The 25,320-nt window shown below is 54.0% G+C and overlaps 1 protein-coding gene across 2 annotated transcripts in view; it reads left to right on the top strand.

The window, feature by feature from the left end:
* Positions 1-25,320, top strand: part of TRABD2B (TraB domain containing 2B) — a 221,489-nt gene that overhangs the window by 179,525 nt on the left and 16,644 nt on the right. The window contains exons 3-5 of one of the 2 annotated variants that reach the window (XM_019957513.2): positions 3,678-3,824; positions 10,413-10,587; positions 23,716-23,806. In XM_019957513.2, coding sequence (XP_019813072.2) covers positions 3,678-3,824; positions 10,413-10,587; positions 23,716-23,806 — 413 coding nt within the window. The remainder of the gene's footprint in view (positions 1-3,677; positions 3,825-10,412; positions 10,588-23,715; positions 23,807-25,320) is intronic. The other variant, XM_070786582.1, reaches the window with a different exon arrangement.

Consider the following 25,320-nt stretch of genomic DNA (forward strand, 5'->3'; position numbering starts at 1 on the left):
TTCCTTTACATCAATCAGGGAAGTTTTCATTCCTATCCACTGCACATTTTGAGTTCCAGGCAAGGTTTCTTTGGAAAACAAGAACTATAGGAAAGGATTCCATGGCTACAAAAGGTTTGAGAAACCACTGGACCCTAAGGGACCTTCCGGCTCCAATCCAAGAATATTTAGGCCTAACTGTTTTATTCCAAGTTGTATTTGACAAGCATTTATTCCACACTTACTGCATGCCAGGACTGTTCTCAGTACCCTACAGACTGTGATGTGCTTCATTCACTAGAACGCCTCCCAGCTCCACGAAGGCCACATGTCTGCAGAAGTGACTCTGTGTGTCGAAGAGGGTCCAGGGAGACCATTTGCCCCCCAGCCAGGTCTTCTGAGCGCCTGAGCCGATGACCTCAGCACAGGCCAGGAGGTGCCGGCACTGAGAATCAGGGGCAGGTGTGCGCAGCACAGGGTGTGGCCACAGGAAGTCTGTGTGTCCCAGCCCCACAGAGGAGCAGCGCGCTCCAGCACGACATGGACGCTTTCGTCCCAGGCATGTGCTGGGCGGGAGGAAGTGCCTGTTGCTTTAGCGATGTCCGGGCCAACAGGGCCACTGCCTCCTGTGATCCATCCCCAGCCACCCAGCCGCCATCGACACCCCACACCAGGTGGCTGCAGATCAGATTTCAAGGGGAACAGCCAGAACCTGGCGGCCCGGAGAAGGCCCAGAGGTAGGCTGGTGGGACCTGACCTCATCTCCAGCTGGCTTATTAGAGGGAGTAGCCTGTGCTGTCAAGCTCCATGCACTCCAGCTCCCCTGCCCCGCTGGAAACAAAAGCCGGAGGGGATGGGCGGAGGTGATCTCACAAGCACAAGCTTGGTCCCGTTGCCCAAGACAGTATTTTCCCCAGACTTTGTGTACTTATGGCCTGAGTTTTCTGTTCAGATTAGGTGTTCTGGAACCACGTGGTGGCAGCGTGCCCCGTGCTGATGGAATGCCAGAGTTCTAGGGGCTAGTGTGAAGGATTTACGGAGCAACCTTGAATGATGAATTGACCACAGCAGGTGTCAAAGTGCTAAAGAAAGGATGGGTGACACCCTCCCTTTACCAGACACAGTGCTGAGTGCTGCCGATGCAAAAATACATAAGATGTAATTCCTATCTTCAAGCGGCTCATAACCTCAGTGGGGAGAGAGGTAGTGAAATAGTAGTTACAATCCGATGTTCACACCCTGCTGGAGGAAGCAGGGTGGGTCGCTCATCTCTCAGCACAGCTGTGCTATGAAGCCTTCGCTCAGATGTCTGGGCCCAGCTGCAGGCATGTGGGCTCAGCTGGGCTCACTTGCTTGCCTGGGAGCTGGCTGGCCAGACCAAGACGACCTTGATGGGACAATGATGGAAGCAGTTGGGCTCTGCCCTGCACGCCTCTCACCCTCCAGCAGGCCAGTGTGGACTGTTCTCAAAACAATGTGGGCATGTGTGAGGCAGCGGCAGCAGGGCGTGCGTAATGTTTTCTCCATTCGTCTCTGGAGGCTTGTGATGCTGGCCTCCACCTGTCACGTAGCAAGTCCAGAGTCAGAATGTGAGCGAGCTACCGAGGTCGCTGGCCAGGTGTATGTATATTGTTGTTATTCAGTCACCTGGTCGTGTCTGACTCTGCGACCCCATGGACGGCAGCACGCCAGGCTTCCCTGTCCCTCACCATCTCCTGGAGTTTGCCCAACTTCATGTTCATTGCATCAGTGATGCCATCCAGCCATCTCATCCTCTGACACCCTCTTCTCCTTCTTGACACCCTCAATCTTTCCCAGCATCATGTACTTTAACAATGAGTCATCTGTTCACATCAGATGACCAAATACTAGAGCTTCAGCTTCAGCATCAGTCCTTCCAGTGAATACTCAGGGTTGACTTCCCTTAAGATTGACTGGTTTGATCTCCTTGCTGTCCAGGGGACTTTCAGGAGTCTTCTCCAGCCCCACAGTTGGAAGGCATCAATTCTTTGGCATTCTGCCTTCTTTACAGTCCAGCTCTCACAACCAAACGTGCCCACTATATGTATATAGGGAGAGGTTAAGATTTGAGGCCATGACTGTGTCATTCTACCACGCAGGGAGACTATGAGAGCTTTAGGGGGAGGCCTTCACCCAGCCCCCAGGTGGTCAGAGAATCTTCATGGAGGAGACATCTAAGCAGAGCCTGAAAGATCAAGTCTGGATCTGTCAGTAGTAGAGAGTAGAGGTGGGAGGTTTCTCATACTCAGGGAACAGCATGTACGAAGCACAGAGTCAGAAGATTGCTAAGTAGCTGAGCATTGGGAGACACAAGGGCTGGAAATAAGGTCATTGACCACAGCGGGGCCAAGTCACTGCCGTGCATGCTCCAGTGAAGAGCTAGGCTTTTATCTTCAGGGCAGGAGGCATCCATGAAAACTTTGAGCAAAAAAAGAGAAAACTAAAGTCAATCAGATTTGTTTTTAAAAGATAGCTGTGGCAGAAGAATATGGTATCAATGGGAAGGGAGGGGGTTCTGCAAAAAAGCATGGGTTGCAGTGAGAGATGCCTGGGCCTGAATCAACGTGGACCAAGAGGCTGGGGTGGACCCTGTTTCCAGACAGGATGAGCTGGGCCTGAGCCCTGCCAGGTAGACTGGAGCTGGAAAAACAACAAAGACAGGAAGCCTGAGATTACCTCCTGATGCTTTACACAGGATTTGCCATTTGTTTTTCCCTCTCATTGTATTAAATAACCCGCTTTATGGTCAAGCTCCTCCCTTTTTTGACCAAAGGAGTCTGGGTGCACAGATATGTGGAGCTGGCTCTAGTCCCAGACATACAGAACTGGGCATGCCCCTTCCCCTCCTGAGCCTCAATTTCCCCACCTAAAATGAGACATTTTAGATCATGTCTCAGGGCCTTACGCCTTGGGCAGACCATGTTCTTTTAGAGCCATGGGGCTCAAATGCCAGAAGCCATAAGACTGCTAAAGAAGTTCCCAGGAAGCCTGTTAGAAATCCACAGCCTAGCTATACCTCCAAGTGATCCTGATGCCATCCGGTCTGGCTGGGCACAGCTGTGCCCCAGGGCCTGGCATGGTGGCCCAGAGCACAGAGCGGCTGGAGGAAACACGTGCTGAGTGGCAACATGGATCTGACTCAGGTCCCGGCTCCTAAGCCCTCTGCCCGGTTTAAGGATGGCTCCTGAAGGAGGTAGCATTTGGGTTGGGCCTTGATATCTAATGGGCTTTCTGGTTTCTGGTTCATTTGTTTGTTTTGCTGTGTTTGGGGTGCTTTTTGATTCCAAAATGAGTTTGTGCTTCTTCTAGAACTTTTCTAAGCACAGAAGAAAAGAGTCAGGAAAAAATTCACCCATCACTCCAAAACCCTGATGCAACTAGGATTCCCTTTGCCACCTTCTTCGCTAAGTTGATGCCCAGAGCAGGAGTGGGGACCAGTGAGGGCAAAGGGCTGGGGACGGGAGCAGGCCGAGTGTGGTGAGAGGCCAGGGAGTGAAAAGCGAAGGCCGTGGAGCATTCGAGCAGCACCAGCTCACGTCAGGCTCCCCTCATTCTCACACACCCTGTTGCAGGCCTGTGGCCCCAAAGTCCAGCGGGTGGAGGGCCCTCCCTTGAGGGGTTGGGGACTCAGCCAGGGGCCGTGAGTGCAGCCCTGACTCCTGTCCTCCTCTGCTCAGGTGCTGTTCGCCCTGAACCAGACTCTGCTGCAGCACGAGAGCGTGCGGGCTGGGAGCCTGCAGGCGCCCTACACCACCGAAGACCTCATCAAGCACTACAACTGCGGGGACCTCAACGCCGTCATCTTCAACCACGACACCTCCCAGGTGAGGCTCCTCTCCCCGGGCCCAGGCAGCTTCCAGGGCGCCAGTATAACCAAGGCTTCTAGGAAGGCGTTTATTAGACACCTACTGTGTGCCAGATGCAGCTGGTAAGCAGGAGCTGTTGGCATCCCTGCTACAGATGGGGAAACTGAGGCTCAGGGAGGGGAAGAGACTTGCTCAAGGCCACACCGCTTAGTTGTCATGTTGTCAAGAGCCCCACTTGAGCCTGGTGTGTGTGGCTCTGGGACCTAGACCCTGGAAGCTTACCTAAGGATAGGGAACCCTCATCCAGGCTCCATGCAGCACATGGGGAGATTAAAGTCCAGGGAAGGGAAAGCTCACAGGTGCTCAGAGCTTGGGCTTGAGTCCAGTCCAGGGTGCTCTGCCTCGATTCGAGTCCTAGAGCAAAGATTAACCCCAGGCTGGCCAGACGGTAGGAGGGAGTCAAGGAGCGGAGCATGGCTCCACCAGGTCTGTTCCCTTGGGATAATTCTGAGATACTTCGTAGGCAGTCAGGGCCCCCGTCCGTACCCTACCCGCCATGGACCTCATCACAGCCCAGGACCCTGCCACACAGGCCTCATTCTGAGGGTCTCTGCCACTTGTAGCCCTCCCCGCACCTTGCCCTTGGCCACTGCTCTGCCTTTGTTCAGCCTCCTCCCTCTGGGTTTCCTCCCGCGTGGCCGTGGTCTAGGGTCATCTCTTCCAAACCACTCTGATGCCCCAGAAGGATTTAGATATTCTCCTGGGCAACTCGAGGTCCCCTGTGCTTTCTGCATCTGGTGCTCAGTAATCTATTCATTCAAGAGGCAGCTGTAGTAGTCAGAACAGGCCATCTCTCTGCTCAGGACACTGCAATTGCTCCCCATTTTTCTCAGGGTAAAGCTAGAATCTCTGTGAGGACCTGCACGGCTCCGTGACCTTTCACGTGATGGACCAGGTGTCTCTCACCCCATGTCCTCCGCCTCCCCCATCTACACGGGCCTCCCCGCTGACCCATGAGCCCACTTGCACACTTCGTCTTTGTACTGGCTATTTGCTGTGCTGGAAAGGCCTTTCCCCAGCTATCACCATGGCTCACCACCTCTCTACCTTCAAGATAGAAACTCACATGTTGTCGTCTCAGTGAGGAAGCCCAACTTCCTGGTCTAGAATTGCAGCCTACCTCCCACCTCCCCACCTGTCGCCTTTCTCCTGCTCCACTTTTCCTTCATGGCTTTTTATCATCTTCTCGCACACTTACATATCTCGATTCATTGATCAGTGATTATTTGTTGTCTGTCCATTCCCACTACAGCATAAACTCCCTGAGAGCAAGAATTGGGGTCTGTTTTATTCACTGATAATAAGCCTGGCACAGAACAGTACTCAGTAAATATTGGATGAATGAAAGAAATAATTTATAAATGCCAGTCACAGGGATATGGAAAGGGATGTGGCAGGGAGCCAGAGACAGCTGCCTTCAGAGGGCTGGGAGTCTCTTAAGAGAAAAGGGGAGATTCAACAAGCAATGGCACAAAGCATGACCCTTGCTACAGGGGAGAGTGGAGGATGACCTTGGAGCCCATAGCAGGAGCAGGAATTTAGGTGGGCTTGGAGGTAGGGGTGGAGCAGGGCTGGGCAGAGATGGAAACATTGTTGCAAGATGAAAGGTCAGAGAAGAAACCTGCCTTGGCCACAGACAGGAGGCAGAAGAATGTGCCAGTGGAGGAAACCATCCTGGTGAGCTGGAGGCAAGAGAGAGTGGGAGGAGAGGTGAGAGTTTAGGCTAGAGGCATAACCAGGGACCCCACTAGAGCAAGCGCGTCTGGCCCACTCTCGTCAGGCTGCCCTGCACAGGGTGTGGCACAGAGCAAATATTAGTGAGCAATGCCACAAGGGCAAACGCAGGTGTGTGCTGTGCTTGGTGCAGAGTGCAGGAGGGAGGATCCGGAGGCCCTGCACAGGAGGCTGGGATTCCGGGTGCTCTGACTCTCACTCCTGGAGGAGAGAAGGAGGAGAACCTTGGCAGCACAAGGCTCACAGTTGCATCACCAGCCACTCACCCCATGATAGAGCCTGACCCTGCATTCTCTGCTGGGCAGAGGCTGATGAGCCCTGGGCAGCCAGGGAGCTGTATGCTTGAGGGGAACCTGGGGCAAGGGATGTGCAAGACAGATCTGTGGCCACAGACAGCATAACACTCAACTGAGACAGGGAAGAGTGGGGTGACCCCCAGGCCTGACAAGCTCAGATTTTCTTTGCGCCTGTGCCCAGAACCACTGACACATCTCTGGCAGGTGAACTGCCTTGGAGGGTCTCTTTGCAGTGCCTATACTTGAAGTGGGTGAGAGGGCACAGGTAGATTCGCCCACCCAGATTAGAACAGCAACCCAGGGTGCACAGACAGAGTCTAGCCCTCACGGAAGGGACTAGGCAGCCCTGCCCCCAGACACAGACAAGCCTGACGTCAGGGTATCCACACTAAATCCAGGGCCCATGTGCTAACAGAGAAGGGCTCTGCAGATGGAGGCCTTGCAGGACCCAGGGGCTGGAGGGGAGCGGTCATCACCTGCAGTTGGGCAGGCCTTCAGGGAGAAGGTGATGTGAGAGTAGAGTCTTGAGTACCAGGCTTGAGAGTAGAGTCTGCCAGATGCAGATGAAGGCAGGGACTGGCAAGCAGAGCCAGCTGCGTGGCCAGTGCTCAGGATGGTGGGAGGTCCTGAGGAATGACCAGAAAGCAGAGGGCAGACCATGTAGGGGTGAGAATGCTCACTGAGGGGCCAACTTCCTGGGGTGTTTAAGCCAGACAGAAATGTGGTCAGAAAGTTGCCTCTGGCTGCAGTGCTGAGGTTGCTGGAGCAGCCTCTGGAGGCTGGGGCTGGACTGATGCAGGGCCCAGGATGGTAACTCTGGCAGACAGGGACCAGGCACACCTCACGCTTGGTCTGCTTCTTGATCTGCTTCACCTCATCCCCCTAACCCCACATCCCACCTTCAGAAATGGCTGAGGCCCTGGCCTCCCGCCGCTCTCCTATCATTAGCATTGTCAGTGTCCCAGATCAGCAGGGCAATCCACTGGGAAGCCTTCTCTGAGCCCCCTAGCTTGCGTTAGGTATAGAATATATATATATATATATATATATATATAATTCATATTCAAATACTTTTGAGAGTGAAAGGTCAAATATAATTGAGTCAGAATAATTAATTAGCATGCAGCAATCTACCCTCGCCATTAACCAGGACTGTCCTGGGCAAACCAAGACACATGGCCACCCTATTAGGGGCCTCGTCCATGCTCCCACATCACTCACTGTCCTCTGAAAGCACACATTCCCCAATCTTCTGATCCCCCCACTGGCCATGAGACTCATCCAGGGCAGCAGACCCAGTCTGAGGTTTCTCTGGACCGAGGTTTCTCTGGCCTCCTAAGTGGACCAAGAACTGGACCCATGGAAGTTCTTAGAAGGTGTCTATGGATGGACAAGATAAAGAGAAGGGATGAGGTTGTGACATTAGCAGACCTGAGCACTTACCTCTAAACCACCCAGTCCTAGCTGAGAGTCAGGGGAGTCTCACAACCCTGTTCCAGTTCTGCCAGGCCCATCTACTCATCACTCCACCTTGGATCCATCATTCTAGGGCCCTGGGGACCTGGCACATCCTCTTTAAAATTTTTTCGTACGTCCTGCACTTGAACTTGTTGCAAGAGATTTAAGGCTCCCAACAAACCTAATGACATCATTAATTTGCTTCCATCCAGCCAGGCCTCATCCTTGGCATGGAGCCAGGGCCCATCAGCATGAAACACGCAGAGAATATCAGCCAGCTGCTGGGCAGCTCAGGGAACCAAATGGCTAACCCAGCCTTTTCACAACTTTGACATTGGACTTTCTGGTTCTTGTTCTTTTTTAAAAAGTAAATCTCCATAAGGAATGGATGGAGATTCAGCTTTCACAGATGCACACTCATGTTTAGGGAGCCAAGGAGAGAGGGCTGGACACATCGCAGGTCCCAGGAAGAAGGCATATGCCTGGACCCTTGGAAGAAGGGAAGGGAAGCAGAACGCTGCCTTCATGCTCTCCGATGATTCTGAAGGCCATCTTTCTGTCATCTCCATCTCTGTGCAAGGCCGCCCTTTGCTGTAGCCTCTGCCATCAGAGGGGAAAGATGAGGGAGCCAGCTCCATCCTGAGTTAGTTGTACTGATGTTTAGTCAGATTTCCTTTCTACCATGACAATGTAAATAGCGCTCATGTGACCAGTTTGGAAACTGAGTCTCAGAGAGGCCAAGTAACTTATAAGTTACGGTAGCCACCCAACTGGTAAATGGCAAAAGAGGGGTTCCAGCCCGAGCTGACCGGGCTGTCTGACCTCAGGACTTGCATTCACTATCTCCAGAGCCGTTGCCTGCAAGCCTAGTCATTCATCCACACATTCACCCATTGAAAAATAGTTATCGTTTGGTACAACATTGTCCCACATTCTCTTCCATACACAGGGAATGGAGAGGAGCCTGTGAGAGCCATGTTTCCAGGAATAACCCCTCTGAGTCAGTCTCTCTTGTGCTCCAGCCCCACTCAGAAGTCTGTTTCCTATAGTGGCATGAAGTCCAGGCGTGGCCCAGTTTGTCAGGGCTGCCAAGCATCTCTTCCATGATTAGGGGAGGGAGTAAGAACTCTGTTCCTTCATGTATCCATTTACCAAACAGTCTGCAAGCACCGACTCTTTGCTGGCCCTGATGGGCGCTCGGAGAGCTGCTGCATACAGCTCACCAGGTTGCACACTGCTCACCAGGTTGTGCACTGCTCAAGTGTAGGGAACACCCGTCACATCATTGTCTTGTTCCTCCTAGATCAGCATACCAGGCCTTTCTGGCAGAGAAGACCCTCCCCTCTCTCTTGGGGAATGTACTCATCCTTGGCCAGCAGACAGCAGAGGCAGAGGTCCCAGCCTCCCCTGAGTCCTTCTGGGTTCAGCCTCCATGGATACCACCATTTTCCTCAGAAAAAGGGTTGAAAACTCATCAGCGACTCTAGAAGCCATGTGACTGGGCTGAAACCTGCAGGAAATTAGTCTTCTCATGCCACACGCTCCATCTGCTGGTCCACCAGTCATCTAGGCCTTGGGTCTGTGCTTTGGGCCTGGGTTGGTGGAGACAGAGTGATGAAAGGGGGGACTCCAGGTACACAGAAGACATTCTGTGAGCAAGGGCTTGAAGGTTAGAGTGGCACAGTGGGTTGCGGGGAAAGAGGGTTCATTCTGATTCATGGCCTCAGGTTCCTCGGTCCATGGCTTCCTCTCCTACCACCCACACGCTGAAGGACACAGTCCTGGAGCACTGGATCCACCATCCAGGTTAGAGAGGCAACACAGTGGGAGTGGGGAAGGACGGCACATCTTTATATTCAAGGCTCCAGAAACCTGTGCTGGTCACCGACTTTGTGCTGGGCATTGAGGGCCTAGGAATGACACACGTGCTGTCCCTGAACTCAAGGAGCTCTGTGCCTCGTTCAAGAACATGTCAGAGATGCTGGCCTTGGACCACGTGGCTGGGTGTGGACATGGGACTGAGAGCCAGGAAATATGGATAGTTCCAAGCCAGAGTGTTGAACAAGCCATCATTATGGGAGGAGGCCTTAGTCCTGGAGCTGAAGTTTTCAAGGAGGGATGGAGGGTTTGGGTTACACCCTGGGAAGTGGCAGAGCTGGGGATGGGAAGATAGTGGTGGCAACGGAAAGTAGTCAGCTAGTGCTCATACACTGGGAAAACCAAAGGCTATGACCCCTCCTCTAACCTCTTTGGAGGGGGATGGGCTAAAAGGTGTCCATGACAGCACCCATCATGTCATGCAATCTGCTGCAGTATCGTCAGTCCCACCTTGTAAATGAGGAAACTGGGACTCAGAAAAGTTTAGTAACTTGGCCAAAGTCCCACAGCATCAGAACAGGGCCAAAGCCCAGGTCAGCCTTTCTGTTATACCAGGCAGGCAGCTCAGCTGACCCGCTACACCTGAAAATCTGCTGAACCAGATTCGCTGTTCATGCCAGTGACAGGCTCAGTGCCACAGGGAGAGCCTCATGACCTCAGTGTCTAGAGGCTGAAGTTCAACAAGGCAGGAGTGATACGCTGAGTGAGGGCGGCATCCGGGGCTCCCAGCCTGGCTCTGCTATTCCGTTAGCTGTGTGACTCTCCACCTGTCTCTGGACTTTGTGCTCTTCTTCCTTTATTCATAAAACTGGGATAACAACAGTCATCTCAAAGCAACTTGGAATTGATGAAAAACATCAGTTACCTTAATAAAGGTAAGTAGCCCAGACAGTCAAGAATCTGCCTGCAAAGCAGGAGACCCAGGTTCGATCCCTGGGTCAGGAAGATCTCCTGGAGAAGGGCTTGGCAACCCACTCCAGTATTCTTGCCTGGAGAATTCCATGGACAGAGGAGCCTGGCGGGCTACAGTCCATGGGGTCTCAAAGAGTCGGACACGAGTTAAAGAGACTAATACTTTGCTTTTCACTTCAACCTGGCCCCACACTGGGCTGTGTGTGCTTATTAGAAGCCCTCCTTGCTCCAGAAAGAACTGAAGGCAGCCTCTGTCTTGCCTTTACAGCTGCCCAACTTTATCAACACCACCCTCCCGCCGCACGAGCAGGTCACAGCCCAGGAGATTGACAGCTACTTCCGCCAGGAGCTCATCTACAAGAGGAATGAGCGCATGGGGAAGAGGGTCATGACGCTCCTGCAGGAGAATGAAGACAAGATCTGCTTCTTTGCCTTCGGAGCAGGTTTGGGCCGGAGTGGGGAAGGGATTGTCTGCAAAATCCTTCAGGGCTGAGAAATTTGCTGGGCTGTCTACTTTATAAAGGGAAAAGTTGAGGCCTAGAAAGAGCAGGAAAAGCCACCTAGTGTTCAGCAGAGCTGGGATCCAAAGCAAGTCCTCTAACTCTGGTCTAGGGTTCTGTTCTAACAGTCCCCATGGGCAAGGGCAGTGACTGCTGCCAAGAGCAGGGCAACTTCTGTGGCAGCTTTATGCCCCGGAGGCCATGTTGAGAGGCCAGAACTGATGCCAGCTCCCAGTGTCCAGCCCAGCCTTGGGCCCACCCTGCGGAGCAAAGGCCAAGATGGTGAGGGCCACGTGGCCCAGTCGGGGAGAGGGCAGCTCTGGCATCCCACAGCCCTGGCTTCAGATCCCAGCCCCCTCTGGGTGGCATGGCCTCAGCAGGCTCTAGGACTTCTCAGAGGCTCAAGTCTCTCTTCTATGAGTGGGCAGTGATGGCAATAATTATGTGATGAGTTGAAAAGACCTACCTTCCCAGATGACTCTAGTGGTAAAGAACCTGCCTGCCAATGCAGGAGACACAGGGAGACAGAGGTTCAATCCCTGGGTCAGGAAGACCCCCTGGAGAAGGGAATGGCAACCCACTGCAGTATTCTTGCCTGGAAAATCCCATGAACAGAGTAGCCTGATGGGCTACAGTCCCTAGAATCACAAAGACTCAGACGTGACTGAAGCAACATAGCACCCACACACACCTTGTAGAAGAGTCATAAAGATCAGTACCATGGCGGAGTAACTCAGGGGCAGCCACAGTTGTCGGCATCATTATGATGATGACGATAAATACAAGTTTTATCATCACCGGATTCTCAGCTGCGGGACCTGCTCAGCCTCGCTCTCCCTGTTCCTCTCTTCTCTGTCTCCTGCTTCTTTTCTCTCACTCTTTCTTTCCTTCTTCTCCATGGCTGTCTGCTGAGGACAGCGCTGTCCACATTGGGACCAGGATACCGCATTTACCTCCTTGTCAGCTTTTGCTCCAGAGCTGCAAGACAAACGTTATTTCTTCTTATTCATGTTACTGGCAGTTTGGGCTGAATGAATTCACCTCCTGTTTTGTGAGAATTAAACAAGGTGGTTGGCTGCCCTCTCTCTCCTCCCTACCCTGGCTGAATACCCACACGCTGCCTGCCTACATCAGGCTGAGTTGGATCAAGCCAAGCAGTCTATCTAACACAGAAGGGCTTTTATGGACATCCTGATTCATTACTGGAAGTCTTCCCCATCCTCACTCATTCAACTCCGAATAGCTAAAGGGCAAGAGCCAGGGTTCGTGCATCTCCACTGGTGTCCCCTCCCTGCAGCCCCCAGCACAGGAGAGGCACACGGGAGGGCCTCAGAAACACAGGACTTCTGTGATGGCCTCTTTAGGGCCACACCTGCAACTGGACAGAGACTTCTGGGCTCGCATTGAGGCTGTTCCATGGCCTGATGTGGCCTCTGCCCCCCACTTGGGCAACCACAGTTTACTCATCTAAGTACAGAGAGCCAGGATTCACTTGGGCCATCTGTGATTCCAGGAGCTATAAAACAGACTTCTGAGGATCGGGAGGGATTCCTGTAGCAGTGGGAGAGGCTTCCTGAAGGAAGCAGGAGAAGCAGGACTTTGACTGCAGGACACCTGCTGGGGACCTGGCCCAGCTCCCTAGCTCACCCCTCCCTCACTCACCATCCCAGCCCTCCCCCCATGGGCATATAGGCAGAGTCCCTGGGCTGGAAAGGCCCACAGCTGACCATGAAAGAGGAACCACTCGGAACTCAGCTAGCCCCCAGGCTCCTCCCCTGGCCTAAGAGAAGCCCCTAGAGATCCCAGTCATTGAGGGAAGCCAGTTAGGGACCAGCATTCTGCACGAATGCTGCCCCACCTTCTCCCAGGCTCAGGACCAGGCACCCATGGGCTGGAGGTGGCTAACAGCAGCTCCTTTCTGTGAGTGTAGAAATAGGAGAGCCTAGAGCTGAAAAATCACAATGGCCTGGGCAGCCCCTGACACTGAAACCCCGAGCCCAAAGGGCACAAGTGTCCACTCAGGCACAGGCCAGCATGCACGCCTCCTGCCGGCCTTCAGGTTCTTCCCTGTCTCTGAAATCTCGCTGATTCATGATCAGTTCTTTTGACAGACCACCCAAAAGACCTCACACCTGTCTACTGTGTCCATCCTCCCGACCACTGTCCTGGCCCAGTCAGTTCCATCAGCTCCAGACTCCTGGTCCTCTCCCTGCTTCCAGTCTGCTTCCCACAGTGGAGTGGGTGAGCGGTGCTGGGTCTGTCTCCCACCCGTGCCCTGAACTCCGGGAAGGCAGACTCCACTTAATCATCCCTGTGTTTTTAGTAGCACCTAACAGTTTTAAGCTCGATGAACATATGGAGGAATGTATGAGTGAAGGGAGGAATAGATGGACGAATGTTGACCAGATCCTCCAGTCCTGGTCTCCTGGGCTAGGCCAGCAGTAAAGCCAGGGCAGTGGGAGCCCCACCCTGGCTCTCAGAGACCCTCTGCCTTGTAGCAGCAGGCCCAGGTTGTGGGCCAATCTTGCCAGTTCTGGCTCAGCCATACCTGGAGCAGAAGGCCTGTTCAGTGCTGCACTTTTACCCTTATCCTAAGAATTTCAAAGCTGGACTCAGCCTCCAGCTCAAGCTTGCCCACCTCATCGCAGCCATGGGCAGGCTGAGTTCCACAGAGGCCAGGACATGGGTGAAGCTCATGGCGAGTTGGGGGTAGAGCCAGGACGAGTGTCTGGTTCTGGAGCTGTGGTCAGGGGCTCTGCTCTCACAGGCAGGCAGGGAGCAAGCTGAGTGGACCTGTGACAGTCAGTGTGATGGCATGGGACCCATCCTATGTAACTCGTGGTGACAAAAATCCATGCCTGCCTCGCTGTGTCCTTATGTCCATGTAGCTCCTGAGTCCCATGTCCTTTGGCAGGCTGAGAATGTATATGCAGGGACAGGCTAAGCGCTTGTCGATGGTCTGCAAACTACAGGTTCCCCCGCTCCACGGCACCCCCCGGGTGCCTGTTCCATTTCAGGCCTTCCCCAACCCCCAGGCACTGGGGACCTGAGTCAGCCTCACTCAGGGCCCATGCCCTGTCCAGCCCTCAAAGGAGGTACAGGGCCCCTGTGGCTGTGGGAGAGAGGGTCTGTACCCCTGGAAATATGATTCTCTATCCCCCAACAGGCGTCTGCTCATGCAAAGTTTTCTCAATCCAGTTTCATGGATGTCCCTAGGAACTAGCTTAGGATACAGAAACATAATTATAAGCCATTTCACCTCCAAGACCTCAGTCTCTCATCTGTAAAATGGGGATAACACACCTGCCTCATTGGACTGTGCCAGACGTGCTTTAGGTAGCGGCATTAAACTCTCTACTGTGGTGGATGGACCCTTATCCGAAAGGCTCTACTGAGGGCCAGCCCCACCATTACAGGCTCTTAGATGGCATCACCCCTGCTCTGTGCAATAATCCTAGGAGATGGGAGCTATTATACTCATTTTGTAGGTAGAAATAAGGCCCAGGGAGGATGAATGGCTTCCTCAAGGCCACAGGCAGGCAGACCTTCAACCTGAATCCTGGCATCTTGGGTCTTCTTCCAGGCCATTCCCCACCTTCCAGACATGGTGCCCTTGCTGTGTACTTCCAGAAAGGTTGACAATATTGTGGGAAAGTGTCTTCCTATCTGGCACATCCCATAGAAGAGTACTGTCCTTGGTGTCTGTGATGTTTCTGTATCCAGGCGCTGTTTGACCTCTTCTGGAGGTTATTCAGCAGGTTCAGGGGCAGTAAGGGTGTGCACATGTGTGACAACTCTAAACAGGCCCAGATGGAAGTCCCGCCTCCCTGTGAGGTGGCTGTGGCCAGGGTGCAACCTCAGATGTTCTGAAAGGATCCAGGCCCCTGCCTTGGAAGGGTATATTGGCCTGGGGTTGGGAGAAAGAAGGGCTGATTCCCAAATGCCGGGCCCATGCAGTTTGGCAAGTGAGCCTGAGGGTCCTCAAAGAGCCAAGTGTGTCCCTGGATTTCCTCTGGTCTCCACATAACTGAGAAAAATAAGTACAAGGTGGTGAATTTTTTATTAATGAAACATTCAGTTTATAAGCTTATCTTATATTCTGAAATCATCTTCTTTCTACTGTGTTTGAAGATAAACATCTTTTGCTTTAAAAAAAAAAAAAATGATGGTGATATGAGACAAATGGGGCTTTCAAAGGCCCTCGGGAAAGTGGAAAGTTGGTAACTGTATTGTTTCCCCCTCACCCACCATTTCTTAAGATAGAATCTGGAACAGAGTGCATAATGTAGGGGCTGGCTGGCAGAGCTGGGCTGGAGACAGGAGCCAAAGTCAAGGGTAGACCAGTTAACCTGCAGGGCCTGTTCATTTTGAATTCTGACAGCCGGTGGTTATCATATATCCTGTAACCCTAGCATGCAACAATCTGAATATAATTCTAACTTCTGACTTTCCAAATTCCTTGGACCCTAACAGCCTGTTGTTCCAAGATTATGTGGTTCTGATATCCCAGCCTTCCATCATCGTAGCATTCTAACCCTCTCACAGAGTTTTCGTCAATCACTCTTGAATTCTTTGGAAGGAGGATGGAGCTAAGAGCCCTCCAGGGCCTGGAAATCCCTCCACGTGGGACTGTTGCCACCTGCCCCCTACCAAGGAAGCGGAAGTCCAAGCTTCTGTTCTTCAAACCTAATCTGCTTCTTCAAATCTAAAGCAGGGTTTGAAGAGTCTAAAGCCAGGTTGTGGGAGCACCAGAGACAGAGGTGCTGTACCTGTTACCCCGAGCACCAGGCCAGCCTCTCTCACACCCCAGCTGAAGCAGACCCATAACCAGAAACACACCGATGGGGCCAAGACACAGAAGTTGATTCATGATGAAGACTTGGGCTTGAGGAAGGGAGAGACAGAAACCAAACACACTGAACACCAGTAACATTTAAAAATTAATAACAGCAGCCATTGCTCCTTGGAGAGTGGGCACCATCCTGCTTGAAGAACACCCATATCCATCAGTTCATGTGGCTCTCATGTCCTCAGTGCCTCTTGGAGGGAGACAAAATGATATTGATTATTCCCTTTGGTGGGTGGATAAATCGAGGTACAGATAAGTAGAGCAAGAATCTTAGAACTGAGTGAAACAGTGGTCAACAATGACTAGGCCGTTCTTCCTGACAGGCAGTCTCCACCAAAAAGTCATTTAGCTGCTACTCTGTTCACCTGAGAATGCCCTTCCCTTCTCCTGCCTGGACCTCCTCTTTGGGATTCCCCCAGTCCCACAGGATTTCCTAATACAACTCTGTTCATGCTTAGCACATTTGTCATCTACTCTTCTAGGAGGGAAGGTAAGTCAGAGAAGGCTTCCTGGAGGAGGTGAGAACTGGCTGGTTGAAATTTCCCTGATGCAGGTTCAGCTGCCTTCCAGTTCCTCTTCCAGTTCATCCCCACAGTCCTCAGGACAAGGCCCATACCCACCTCCTTCCCCCACTGGTTGTCCACTTGGGTGCCTCCAGAACAAAACCCCTCAGCGCTCATAGCCAAGCACAGAAGAGCACACACAGCTCACGCAGGGCCCTGGAGACCTTGGAAACAAGGGGCCCAGCAAACAGCACACACCCAGCCACTTTTCTCCTCTCCCGGGCAAACGCCGATCACCTGCCATACTCCACCTTGGAACGTGAGGCCACACAGCATCCAGAAGTGTTTCAGAATTTCCAACGGTGTTTCAAAGGGCCCTGCCGCCCCACCATATACACATCTGGCAGCTGGCACGCTTGCTTTGGGCTGCAGTCCTTGGCCAGAGTCACCCTTCCTGTTTCAGCCCAGAGCATCCAGCCAGTTCGAACATCCCATCTGCTAGCTCGTCCCTAACTGGAGCCAACCCTGTACTCTGGACTAGGCTGGAGCTCTGTCTGTGAGCCAGGGGGCCCAAATGTCAGCTTCGGGCTCAGCACTCCTGCTGGACATGTGGGGAAGGCAGGAAGAGAAGAGAGTGTCTGGGCTTCAGACTCAGACTGCCTGCATGAGGAGCCCAGTGCCTCTCCTTACAGGAAGGAGCCTGGATAGACCAGGTACTTGGCTTCTCTTGACCCTCAGAGTCCATCTAAGAGGAGCCTGGCATCACTGGGCAGCACGTGTGTGTCTCAAAACATGGTGCAGTGCCATCACTCAGCACACATGAGCTCTTGCCTCATCAGTATTATTTCAAAGCCCAGAGCCCCCAGGAACAGGACTCCCTCCAGGGGAGTGCAGGGCTATCCAAGGGCAGAAGTGCTTGGTGGCACCTGAGGACCCAGCAGGGACCCTGGAGAGAGACCCCCATGGCCAGTCTCAGCTCCAAGAGACAGTGAAGCTCAGGAAGTGTCCCTGCCCACGTGTTGGCCAACAGGGTGCTCTCCTGGGGTGCATTCTAGGAGAACAGGGTTTCCTTGAGGTACCCCTGAGGCTTCAGGCCCTTAGGGTACAGGTTCGTCAGAAAACCCCAGGCTTGCATCCTCACCATGGGACAAGAGGGGGGCCCAAGGAGGAGGCCGGCCCCTCCCCCAGGCTGCATCCTGTCCCTTCCTCTTCAGCCCCGTAGCCCCTGGCACCCCTCCGCCGCCGCCTGGCTCACTCTGTCCTGCAATTGTTTGTGCGCCCGTCTCCCCTCTGCACTGTGATGCCCTCCAGGGTGGGGACCGTGTGCCTCAGCTCCTGGCACAAAACTGGGTGCAGGGAGACATCATCTCCTTCCTCACAGAACTGACAAGGCCCCAGTCCAGCCCTTCCTGGCCAGTAGAGCTGGAGAAGGAAAGCTCAGCGCTGCCAGTTTCTCAGGTGGACCCTCCTTCGGAGATTCGAAGCCCCAGGGTATCCCTCATCGTCCGTCCACCCCCAGGTTCATCCGTCTAGCCCTCCTGCCACACTTCCTCAGGAAAACAAACACTGCCATTGCTTGATACCCAGCAACTGATCCTGGCAGCGAGATTAGCACTTAAAAGTTCCCCTTGCATTAATTTCAGACAGAACATAAATATGGGCTTGGACTCCCTCTTCTAGGAAGAGAAAATTGGAAACCCGTTGGACTCACTGGAGAGAAAACGTGTGCTGGCCGAGGGGAGCCCATGTTACTCTGGAGCCTTTGTGGGAACATCTGGTTCCCCCTCCTCCCCTCCGCCGGGCCCCCCAACAGTGTCTTAAAATTACCCTGTTAATTGGAATATTCTTTGCACTGAACACTCACACACTTTCCTCTCCGATCTGGTGATCCCAGCAAGGGACACATGTTTCTGATGAGGCCCTGCCCCCAAAACATGAGCTCGGGATCCCTTGTAGCCACCGGCACTTCAGAGTGGGTGTACAGCCCATGCAGCGAGCTAGGACATCTCTGGATGGAAGTCCAAGCTTTGCCTTTGCTGGCTGTGTGATCTTGAGCAGGCCTTGTCTACTCGCTGAGGTCCAGTTCCCTCATCTGTAAACTGGGGGTACCTGGAAAGGCTGCTGCAAAGGTGAAATGAATTAATGTTTGAAAATTATTGTGGCCCAAGAGACTCACTGAGGAGGAGGTTATGTTCAAGTAATCACAAGATAGAATCATGAAGATTCTATCATGGGAGATTCCTTTGCAGGAAAACAGACTTAGAGAAGGGAAGGCAACTGTCTGAGATCACAGAGCTGGTTGACTGTTGAGCCAGGTGGTCTGTCCTAACCTCCGGACAGGATTATTAGCTCTGTCCTACCCTTTCTTTCGTCTCAGAGGACTAATGGGAGCTGTCAGACTGCCCAGCTGATGGGTAGGGACTTGTTGTTTAGTCACTAAGTCTTGTCCCACTCTTTGCAACCCCATGGACTGTAGCCTACCAGGCTCCTCTGTCCCTGGGACTCTTCCAGGCAAGAATGCTAGAGTGAGTTGCCAGTTCCTTCTCCAGGGGATCTTCTTGACCCAGGGATCAAACCCGAGTCTCCCCCTCATTGGCAGGAGGGTTCTTTGCCACTGAGCCACCAGGGAAACCCGGGATAGGGACTCAGCCCAGCCTATGCTCCGTTCACTGAGCTTTGTGCCCTGGCGTAGGCCTGCTTATGCCTGGAAGAAGGGGAAACTGTCTCTGCACTAAAATGTTGTGGAGCTCTGCCTATTCAGAGCCAAACTCCTTCCCTGACTGTATATGATGTCTTTTAAGTGATGCTCTGGCTTGTGGGGTCAGGGGACATACGCACCAAGCCAGCCCACCGTTTGTCAAACCTATAATCCTCCTCTAGGCCCTTGTTCCTTCTCTTGCCTGTCCCTCCTGCCCAAGCCCGTATATCTGTTTGAATCCTCCCCTTCCAGGGCTCTTCCTCCAGGAAGCCTTCCCTGATGCCCTCAGTGTCAGTCTCTCCTTCATGCCCTTTGTTTTCATTGCTGGATTCTCCTTTGCTTCTCATCTCTTTCTCCCTTCTCTCCCTCTTTGTATATCTTTCTTGCTGTCATGGCATCTCTGCTTTTCCTTCTCTCCCTACTGTTGTCTCTGGGTCTCAGGTGTAGCCTGCATCCCAGCCCCTGTCACCTCATCTCTTCTCCTCTCTGTCTCCTTGTGTTCTGGAGCTCTCCCCCTCCCCTGTCTGTCTTGAGTGTTTCTCCTTTCTCTGCCTCTCTCCGTGTGTCCCTCTCCCTCACTCTGCCTCAGTGACTCTGTGTGTCCCACTCCCTCTCCGCCCTCCTCTTCTGGTTCACGCAGCCTCAGTAAATGAAATGGGATGTGCCTTCCTGCAGAGAGCTGGCCAGAGAGCAGCTGTCAGTGCTGGAAGGAGCTGCTGAGCGGTGGCCAGGAGACCCCGGGAGCCTGGGCAAGCTGAGCAGGCTAAGTTCCGACACCGAGGGGCCCCTTTGGAAACTTTCCACACCTTCCCTGCAGGTTCCAGAATGGGTGTGGTGCCTTTTTCAGGATTTGTGACCTTGGAGGCAAGCCCAAACCCTGTCTGCCAACCCCTGGGACATCATGCCCCAGGACCTGGCTGGGGCTGTTCTGAGCCAAGCTCCCAGGCTCTGTGGGGAGCATCACCAAGGGGTCGGGGCAGGGTTACAAGGGGAGGGGATCCTCGAGCTCAGGTCTCCTGGAGATAAGATGAGATCATGGAAAGGATATGGACTAACAGATCCTGTTATTCGTTCATTCAGCAGACATTCATGAAGCCACCACCATGTGCCAGATTTGATCTTAGCCTTGGGGACAGAGATAGATCAGGCACGGTCCCTCGCCTTCTCAAAGCTCTTGGTCTCCACTCCAGGGGCTTGTTGGGAACTCGTTCTGACAGAGGCAGCTCTGAGGTGTGGGGAGCTCATTCCAGCCGCGGTGAAGAGAGTGAACTGGAGAGAGTGGGGAGGATGCTACATGCAGTGATTCTGGCAGAATTTGGTGGTGACCTGGGCCAGGGTTGAGCATGGTTCAGAGGGATTTGGGGAACTCTGGTGACTGATGGTATGAGGATGAGGAGAGAGAAGGAAGAGCAAAGATGCATCCATCTGACAAGGGTAGCAGAGCTCAGCTGAGACACACCCAGGAGGGGAGGGTGAGGCTCTGGGGAAGTTGGGTGGGAGATGCTCAGGAGGCCACTGGACAAATGGGTCCGGGCTAGGACAGCGGGTCCTGAATAGCAGCTGTGGTCAGGGACATCTCAGTGACAGCACTGTGGTCACTGAAACCATATGAATGGATGGATTCACGTTCCCTGGATTGTGAATAGAGTGAGAAGAAAAGAAGGCCGTGGACGGCGTTCACAGGGGCACCCACGTTTATCAGGCAAGGGAAAGAGGAACCCACTAAGGGGACAGAGAGGAAGCAGTGAGAGCTATGAAGAAAACAGGACAGAACAGTGCTGTGGTGTCCTGCGACACCAAGCCTCAAAGAGGGCGAGGAAGGGAGTGGCGATGGGAACCCGGGGTCAGAAGTGAGGGCTTCCGCTGGACAGTCCTGGGGCAGGAACCCCATAGGAGGGGGCCTCCTGCAGGAGCTGCCCCTTGCAGGGGGCAGACACCCCCCGCCCTGGAGGGAAGGAGATGAAGGCCCGTAAGGCTTATAGGAATTCGAAAAAAAAATTGCTGATCGCTTCCTACTTCTCAAAGTATCTGAAGTCTTCTGTTTGGGGTCTTACCATGCACAGTAAGGGTCTGGAGCTACTGAGGCTGAGGGAGCAGACAGGACACAGACCAGACACTGAAATGTTGCCAGGCAGTGCTCAGGACCCAGCCAGTGTCCCACAAGGCTTGGGCCCCTCTGAATGCCCCCTCCATCAGCTCCAGGAATGCTCCTTTCAGAGCGGCCACACGGCCACCTGCTCCGATGCAGCCTGGGGTGCCCTGTTTTCCCTGTGGCTCTTGGCGTCTTCTGTGTGGACCACTGCGGGGCCCAAAGGCCCCTGTCTTTAATGGGTCTCCATGGACGCAGGGAAGGAATGGCCTTTGCTGCCAAGAGTGGATTCTGAGAGCTGCGGGTAGGGAGTTCCTACAGCCTATGCGCTGGAGGCTGCCGCACCGGGTGCCCCTCCAGCCCAATCACGCGTGGGGGCAGGCAAGGGTGGTGTCAACTCAGTGGTCCCAGCCCAGGACTGGCTCAGTCCCTTGCTCAAAGGTGCACGCTGGGCTTTTCCAAAGGATGTTCACTCCTCCTGCCTCTTAGGACTTTATTATAGCCTCCCTTAGAAGGCAGCCACAGGGACCCAGGCCCATCTGACATACAGGGAAACTGAGGCAGGTGGCAGCCGATTGCCTGGGATCACATAGGGGAGACTCACAGCCTTGGCAGAATCCTCTGTGTTCCACCCTAACACTGGGTCAGGGCTCACTGGGTCAGATGAGCCTCACTGACCTCCTAGCCTTTGCACATGCCCTTACCCCTGCCTGCCGCTGCCCCACTCTCATCCTCACCTAACTAACTCTGATCCCATCCCTCAGCTAGCGATGCCTCCTCCAGGAAGTCTGCCCTGCCCCCAGGTTGAATTAGAGGCCTCCTGAGTGCCCGCACCACCTCCTGTGCTTCCCTTAGCATCATGCATACCCTGGATCAAAAGACCTTGATTCTCAAGACCATGAGTGCCTCGAACAGGTCCCTACCTGTTCACCACCATCCAGCTCTGGATATGCACTCACTCGGTGTTTGTCAGATAAATGCAATGAATAAGTAGAGAAGAGGAGGGAGAGGAGGAGGGAGGGAAAGCACAATTTCATAAGGGTCTCTGGAGTCCCCGTGAGCGTGGCAGCCAGGGGAGCATGTGGTGCAGCCCAGTCCCTCCCTGTCCACAGAGACCCTGAGAGTGTCCAGGTGTAAGGGGCTTGCCCAGGGCCCCAGAGTGAGTGTGGGGGGTTCCATCAAAGACACAGGTCATTTCCAGACCTGTGGTTCACAGTGACCCAGAGGTGGGATGTCAGGGACTGTGGCAGGTCACAGAGAGGGAGACTGTCAGGTGGGGGGCTTGCTGGGGCATCTTGAAGCCAGCCCAGAGGTATATAGGCCTGGCTGGTGGGGGTGCTTCTGGGTTCACCGCCCCACTTCCCCATCCAGCTACTATGCAGTCCCAACCTCCCTCCCTCCGTTTCCCAGCAGCCTGTCCACCTCCTGTGCTTGCTCCCTGGATCTCCCTGGGGCTGTCAACATGCTGACCTCCCAGCTTCCCACCTGTCACCATCCATCACAGGCAATTAGAGTGAGAGTGCAAGAATTTCCCCTCAGGTTCTGGGGTGAATGATGAGCAGGAGAGGAGCGAAGTGCCCACGGGTGAGGGGCTGCAGGCAGGACTCGGGCTGGGAGGCTGCAGGGCCACCACCTCTCTGCCTACATTGAACAGTGGGGAGACTGAGGACCAGCTCGGAGGAGGGGCCAACTCCCAGCAGGGACTGGCCTCTCGAGGGGCCTCCCTAACTGGAACCTGGGAGAGCCTCCACCGTATTCCCGGATCTCAAACCTGCATCCCGCCCGAGGGCCAAACCTGGTCTCATCTGGGGCGGTGGGTCAAATGATTCACTTCTGTGTTCTCAGGGTCTGCTCCGGGGCTGGTCATAGCAAGGGTGTCATAAAAGTCTGTCGGATGAATGGTTAGGGGGTGCAGGTGAGATGGAGACCAGCCCCCTCCCCTTCCAACACACGAGTGAGTGCTAAGTCGCCTCAGTCATGTCCAACTCTTTGAGACCTTATGGACCGTAGCCCACCAGGCTCCTCTGTCCATGGAATTCTCCAGGCAAGAATACTGGAGTGGGTTGCCATGCCCTCCTTAAGGGAGTCTTCCTGACCCAGGGATTGAACCCGTCTCTCTGCCGTCTCCTGCACCGGGAGGTGGGTTCCTTTCCACTATTGCCACCTGGGAAGCCTGTCTCCCAACACACAGAATCCTACTACTTTCTCCTTCCCCAGAATCTTACACCTCAGTGAGTCTTCAGGGACCACCCCAGGGCCTGGGTCACAGTGTGTGATCCATAAATATTGGATAGATGGTGAACAAACGAATCTTCAAAGTCTTAGATCCAGACAACGCATGCTGAGCATGTGTGGGGCAGTGGCCACGTGGTCCTTGCCTCTTGGAGTCTAGTGAGGAGACAGACATGCACACACAGAACCCCGCCTCCATCTCCCTGCTAGGGAGGGAGACTTGAGTTGCTGGTGGAACTGACAAAGATGAGCCGTAAACCTGTTGGCCCTTGAGGCCTATTGGAGGATGTTTTCTCAGAGCTGGTCCCTGTGTGACTCCTGGAAGCTGTCCCTGCCTGGACAGTCCACAGCTGGGGTCAGCTCGATGGTGTGGGGGACAGTGATGAAACAGGAAACACAGTGAGCCTTTACTGCATGCCAACCAGTGTTCCTGGAGTCCTTACAACAACACTCGAGGCTGCTAGTACAATCGTTACCACTTTACAGATGGGAAAACTGAGGCACAGGGCGGTACAACGGATGAGCAACAGAGCCGGGGTTTGGATCCAGGCAGGGTGGCACTGGCCCATCTTCCAGCTACACCACACTGCCTTTCAGGGAGTCTGGCCCTTGGCTTTGGCCTAGGCCGTCGGCCTGGGGCTCTCTCCAATCACCAGTGACCTGGTATGTGGCTGAGCCCACTTTGTCTCTTGTGTTCCAGGTCACTTTCTGGGGAACAACACAGTCATCGATGTCCTTCGGCAGGCAGGGCTGGAGGTGGAGCACACGCCCGCAGGGCAGACCATCCATAGGTAAGCAGCCAGGGCCTCTGGGGGCGGGGGACTGGCTGGCCCACTGCTGCTGGTCCAGAAGGCCATGCCTGACCACGTGCTGCACGGAGGGCCATACCCTGCCTTCCTGCTCAGGCCTGGAGGGCAGAGTCTCCCTCTGGGGCCTCCTAGGGACCAGCCTTCACCAGGCACCCAAGAGTAGGGGCTAGGCTGGAGGTGGGGAGACCGGGAGGAGGCTGGTGTGTAATCCTGGCAGGAGGTCAGGATGGCGGGGAAGAGTGGAGGTGGGAATGGGCAGAGCACTAAGTCTTGAGAGATGTTCAAGACTTAGAGACTGGTGATCGGTGGGGTGCAGGGACCCTGTAGGACTTCTGGGTTGCTGCCTAGAAGACCTGGTGCATGCCCAGGCCTTGAATCGAGATGGGGCCATAGTGACAACAGGCAGTGGCCAGGCCTCTTCCCTGAGTCTCAGCCCCACCCAAACCTTGTCTTCATCACCTCCTCTGACATACCTGCTTGTTGCTGTCTCTTGGCCAGGTCTCTCACCCCTGACTTTCCTGCCAGGGCACACTCACTCAGCCCAAAGAGCCAGATAGAGGCCATCCTCTCCTCCTGTGGGGTTTCCTTTCTCCCTCTAAGCTGGAAGCCAACGAAGGGAAGAGGCCAGCTGGGTTTACCTGTGGTCCCCAGTGCCAGCAACAGGCTGGGCATGGAGAGGCGTCAGCACATGCTGGGCGGCCCTGGAAGACAATGACAGAATCCCAAACCAGGCCAACCTGAGCAGGAGCCTTCCTCACCTCACCAAGCAATTTAGGCCCTTGTCCCTGATGAACCCAGAGTCCAAAAGAAGCTTGAATAATCATGTGTGCGTGTGTGCCAAGTCGCTTCAGTTGTGTCCGATTCTCTGAGACCCAATGGACTGTAACCAGGCTCCTCTGTCCATGGGATTCTCCAGGCAAGAATACTGGAGTGGGTTGCCATGCCCTCCTCCAGGGGAGCTTCCCGACCCAGGGATAGAACCCGCATCTCTTATGTCTCCTGCATTGGCAGGTCAGCTCTTTACCACTAGTGCCATCTGGGAAGCCCTGAATAATCATTGCTAATGTTTATTGACTACCCACTGTGTACTGGGTTCTAAGTGCTTTTAGCTTATCAAATCCTAACGACAACCCCGTGAGGCAGGAATGATGAGCATCCCCACCTTAAAATTGAGGCACCTGAGGCCCAGAGAGGTGAAGCCGCTTACAGAAGGACACAGAGCTCCTTTCAATGGGAGTCTGGCTCTAGGGACTTCCTGAGGTCTTCACCACAACCTGTATTCCCTCAAGGGCTGGGGGTGAGGCTCAGGGGTGGGAGGTGCTCGGAAATGACTGTAGCCTTGCTCTTCACTCTGCAAAGATGGGCCTGGAGCCTGGAACATCTGGTCTCCCAGCTCCAGGCCAATGCCCTCCTGTCTCCATGACACTTCTGGAGGAACTTACAAACCTTGGACTCCTCCCCTTTCTATCTTCTGAGTCAGCCTGACCAGATTGCTC

The sequence above is a fragment of the Bos indicus genome, chromosome 3 (assembly GCF_029378745.1).
Source record: "Bos indicus isolate NIAB-ARS_2022 breed Sahiwal x Tharparkar chromosome 3, NIAB-ARS_B.indTharparkar_mat_pri_1.0, whole genome shotgun sequence".
NCBI classification, from domain to species: Eukaryota; Metazoa; Chordata; class Mammalia; order Artiodactyla; family Bovidae; genus Bos; species Bos indicus.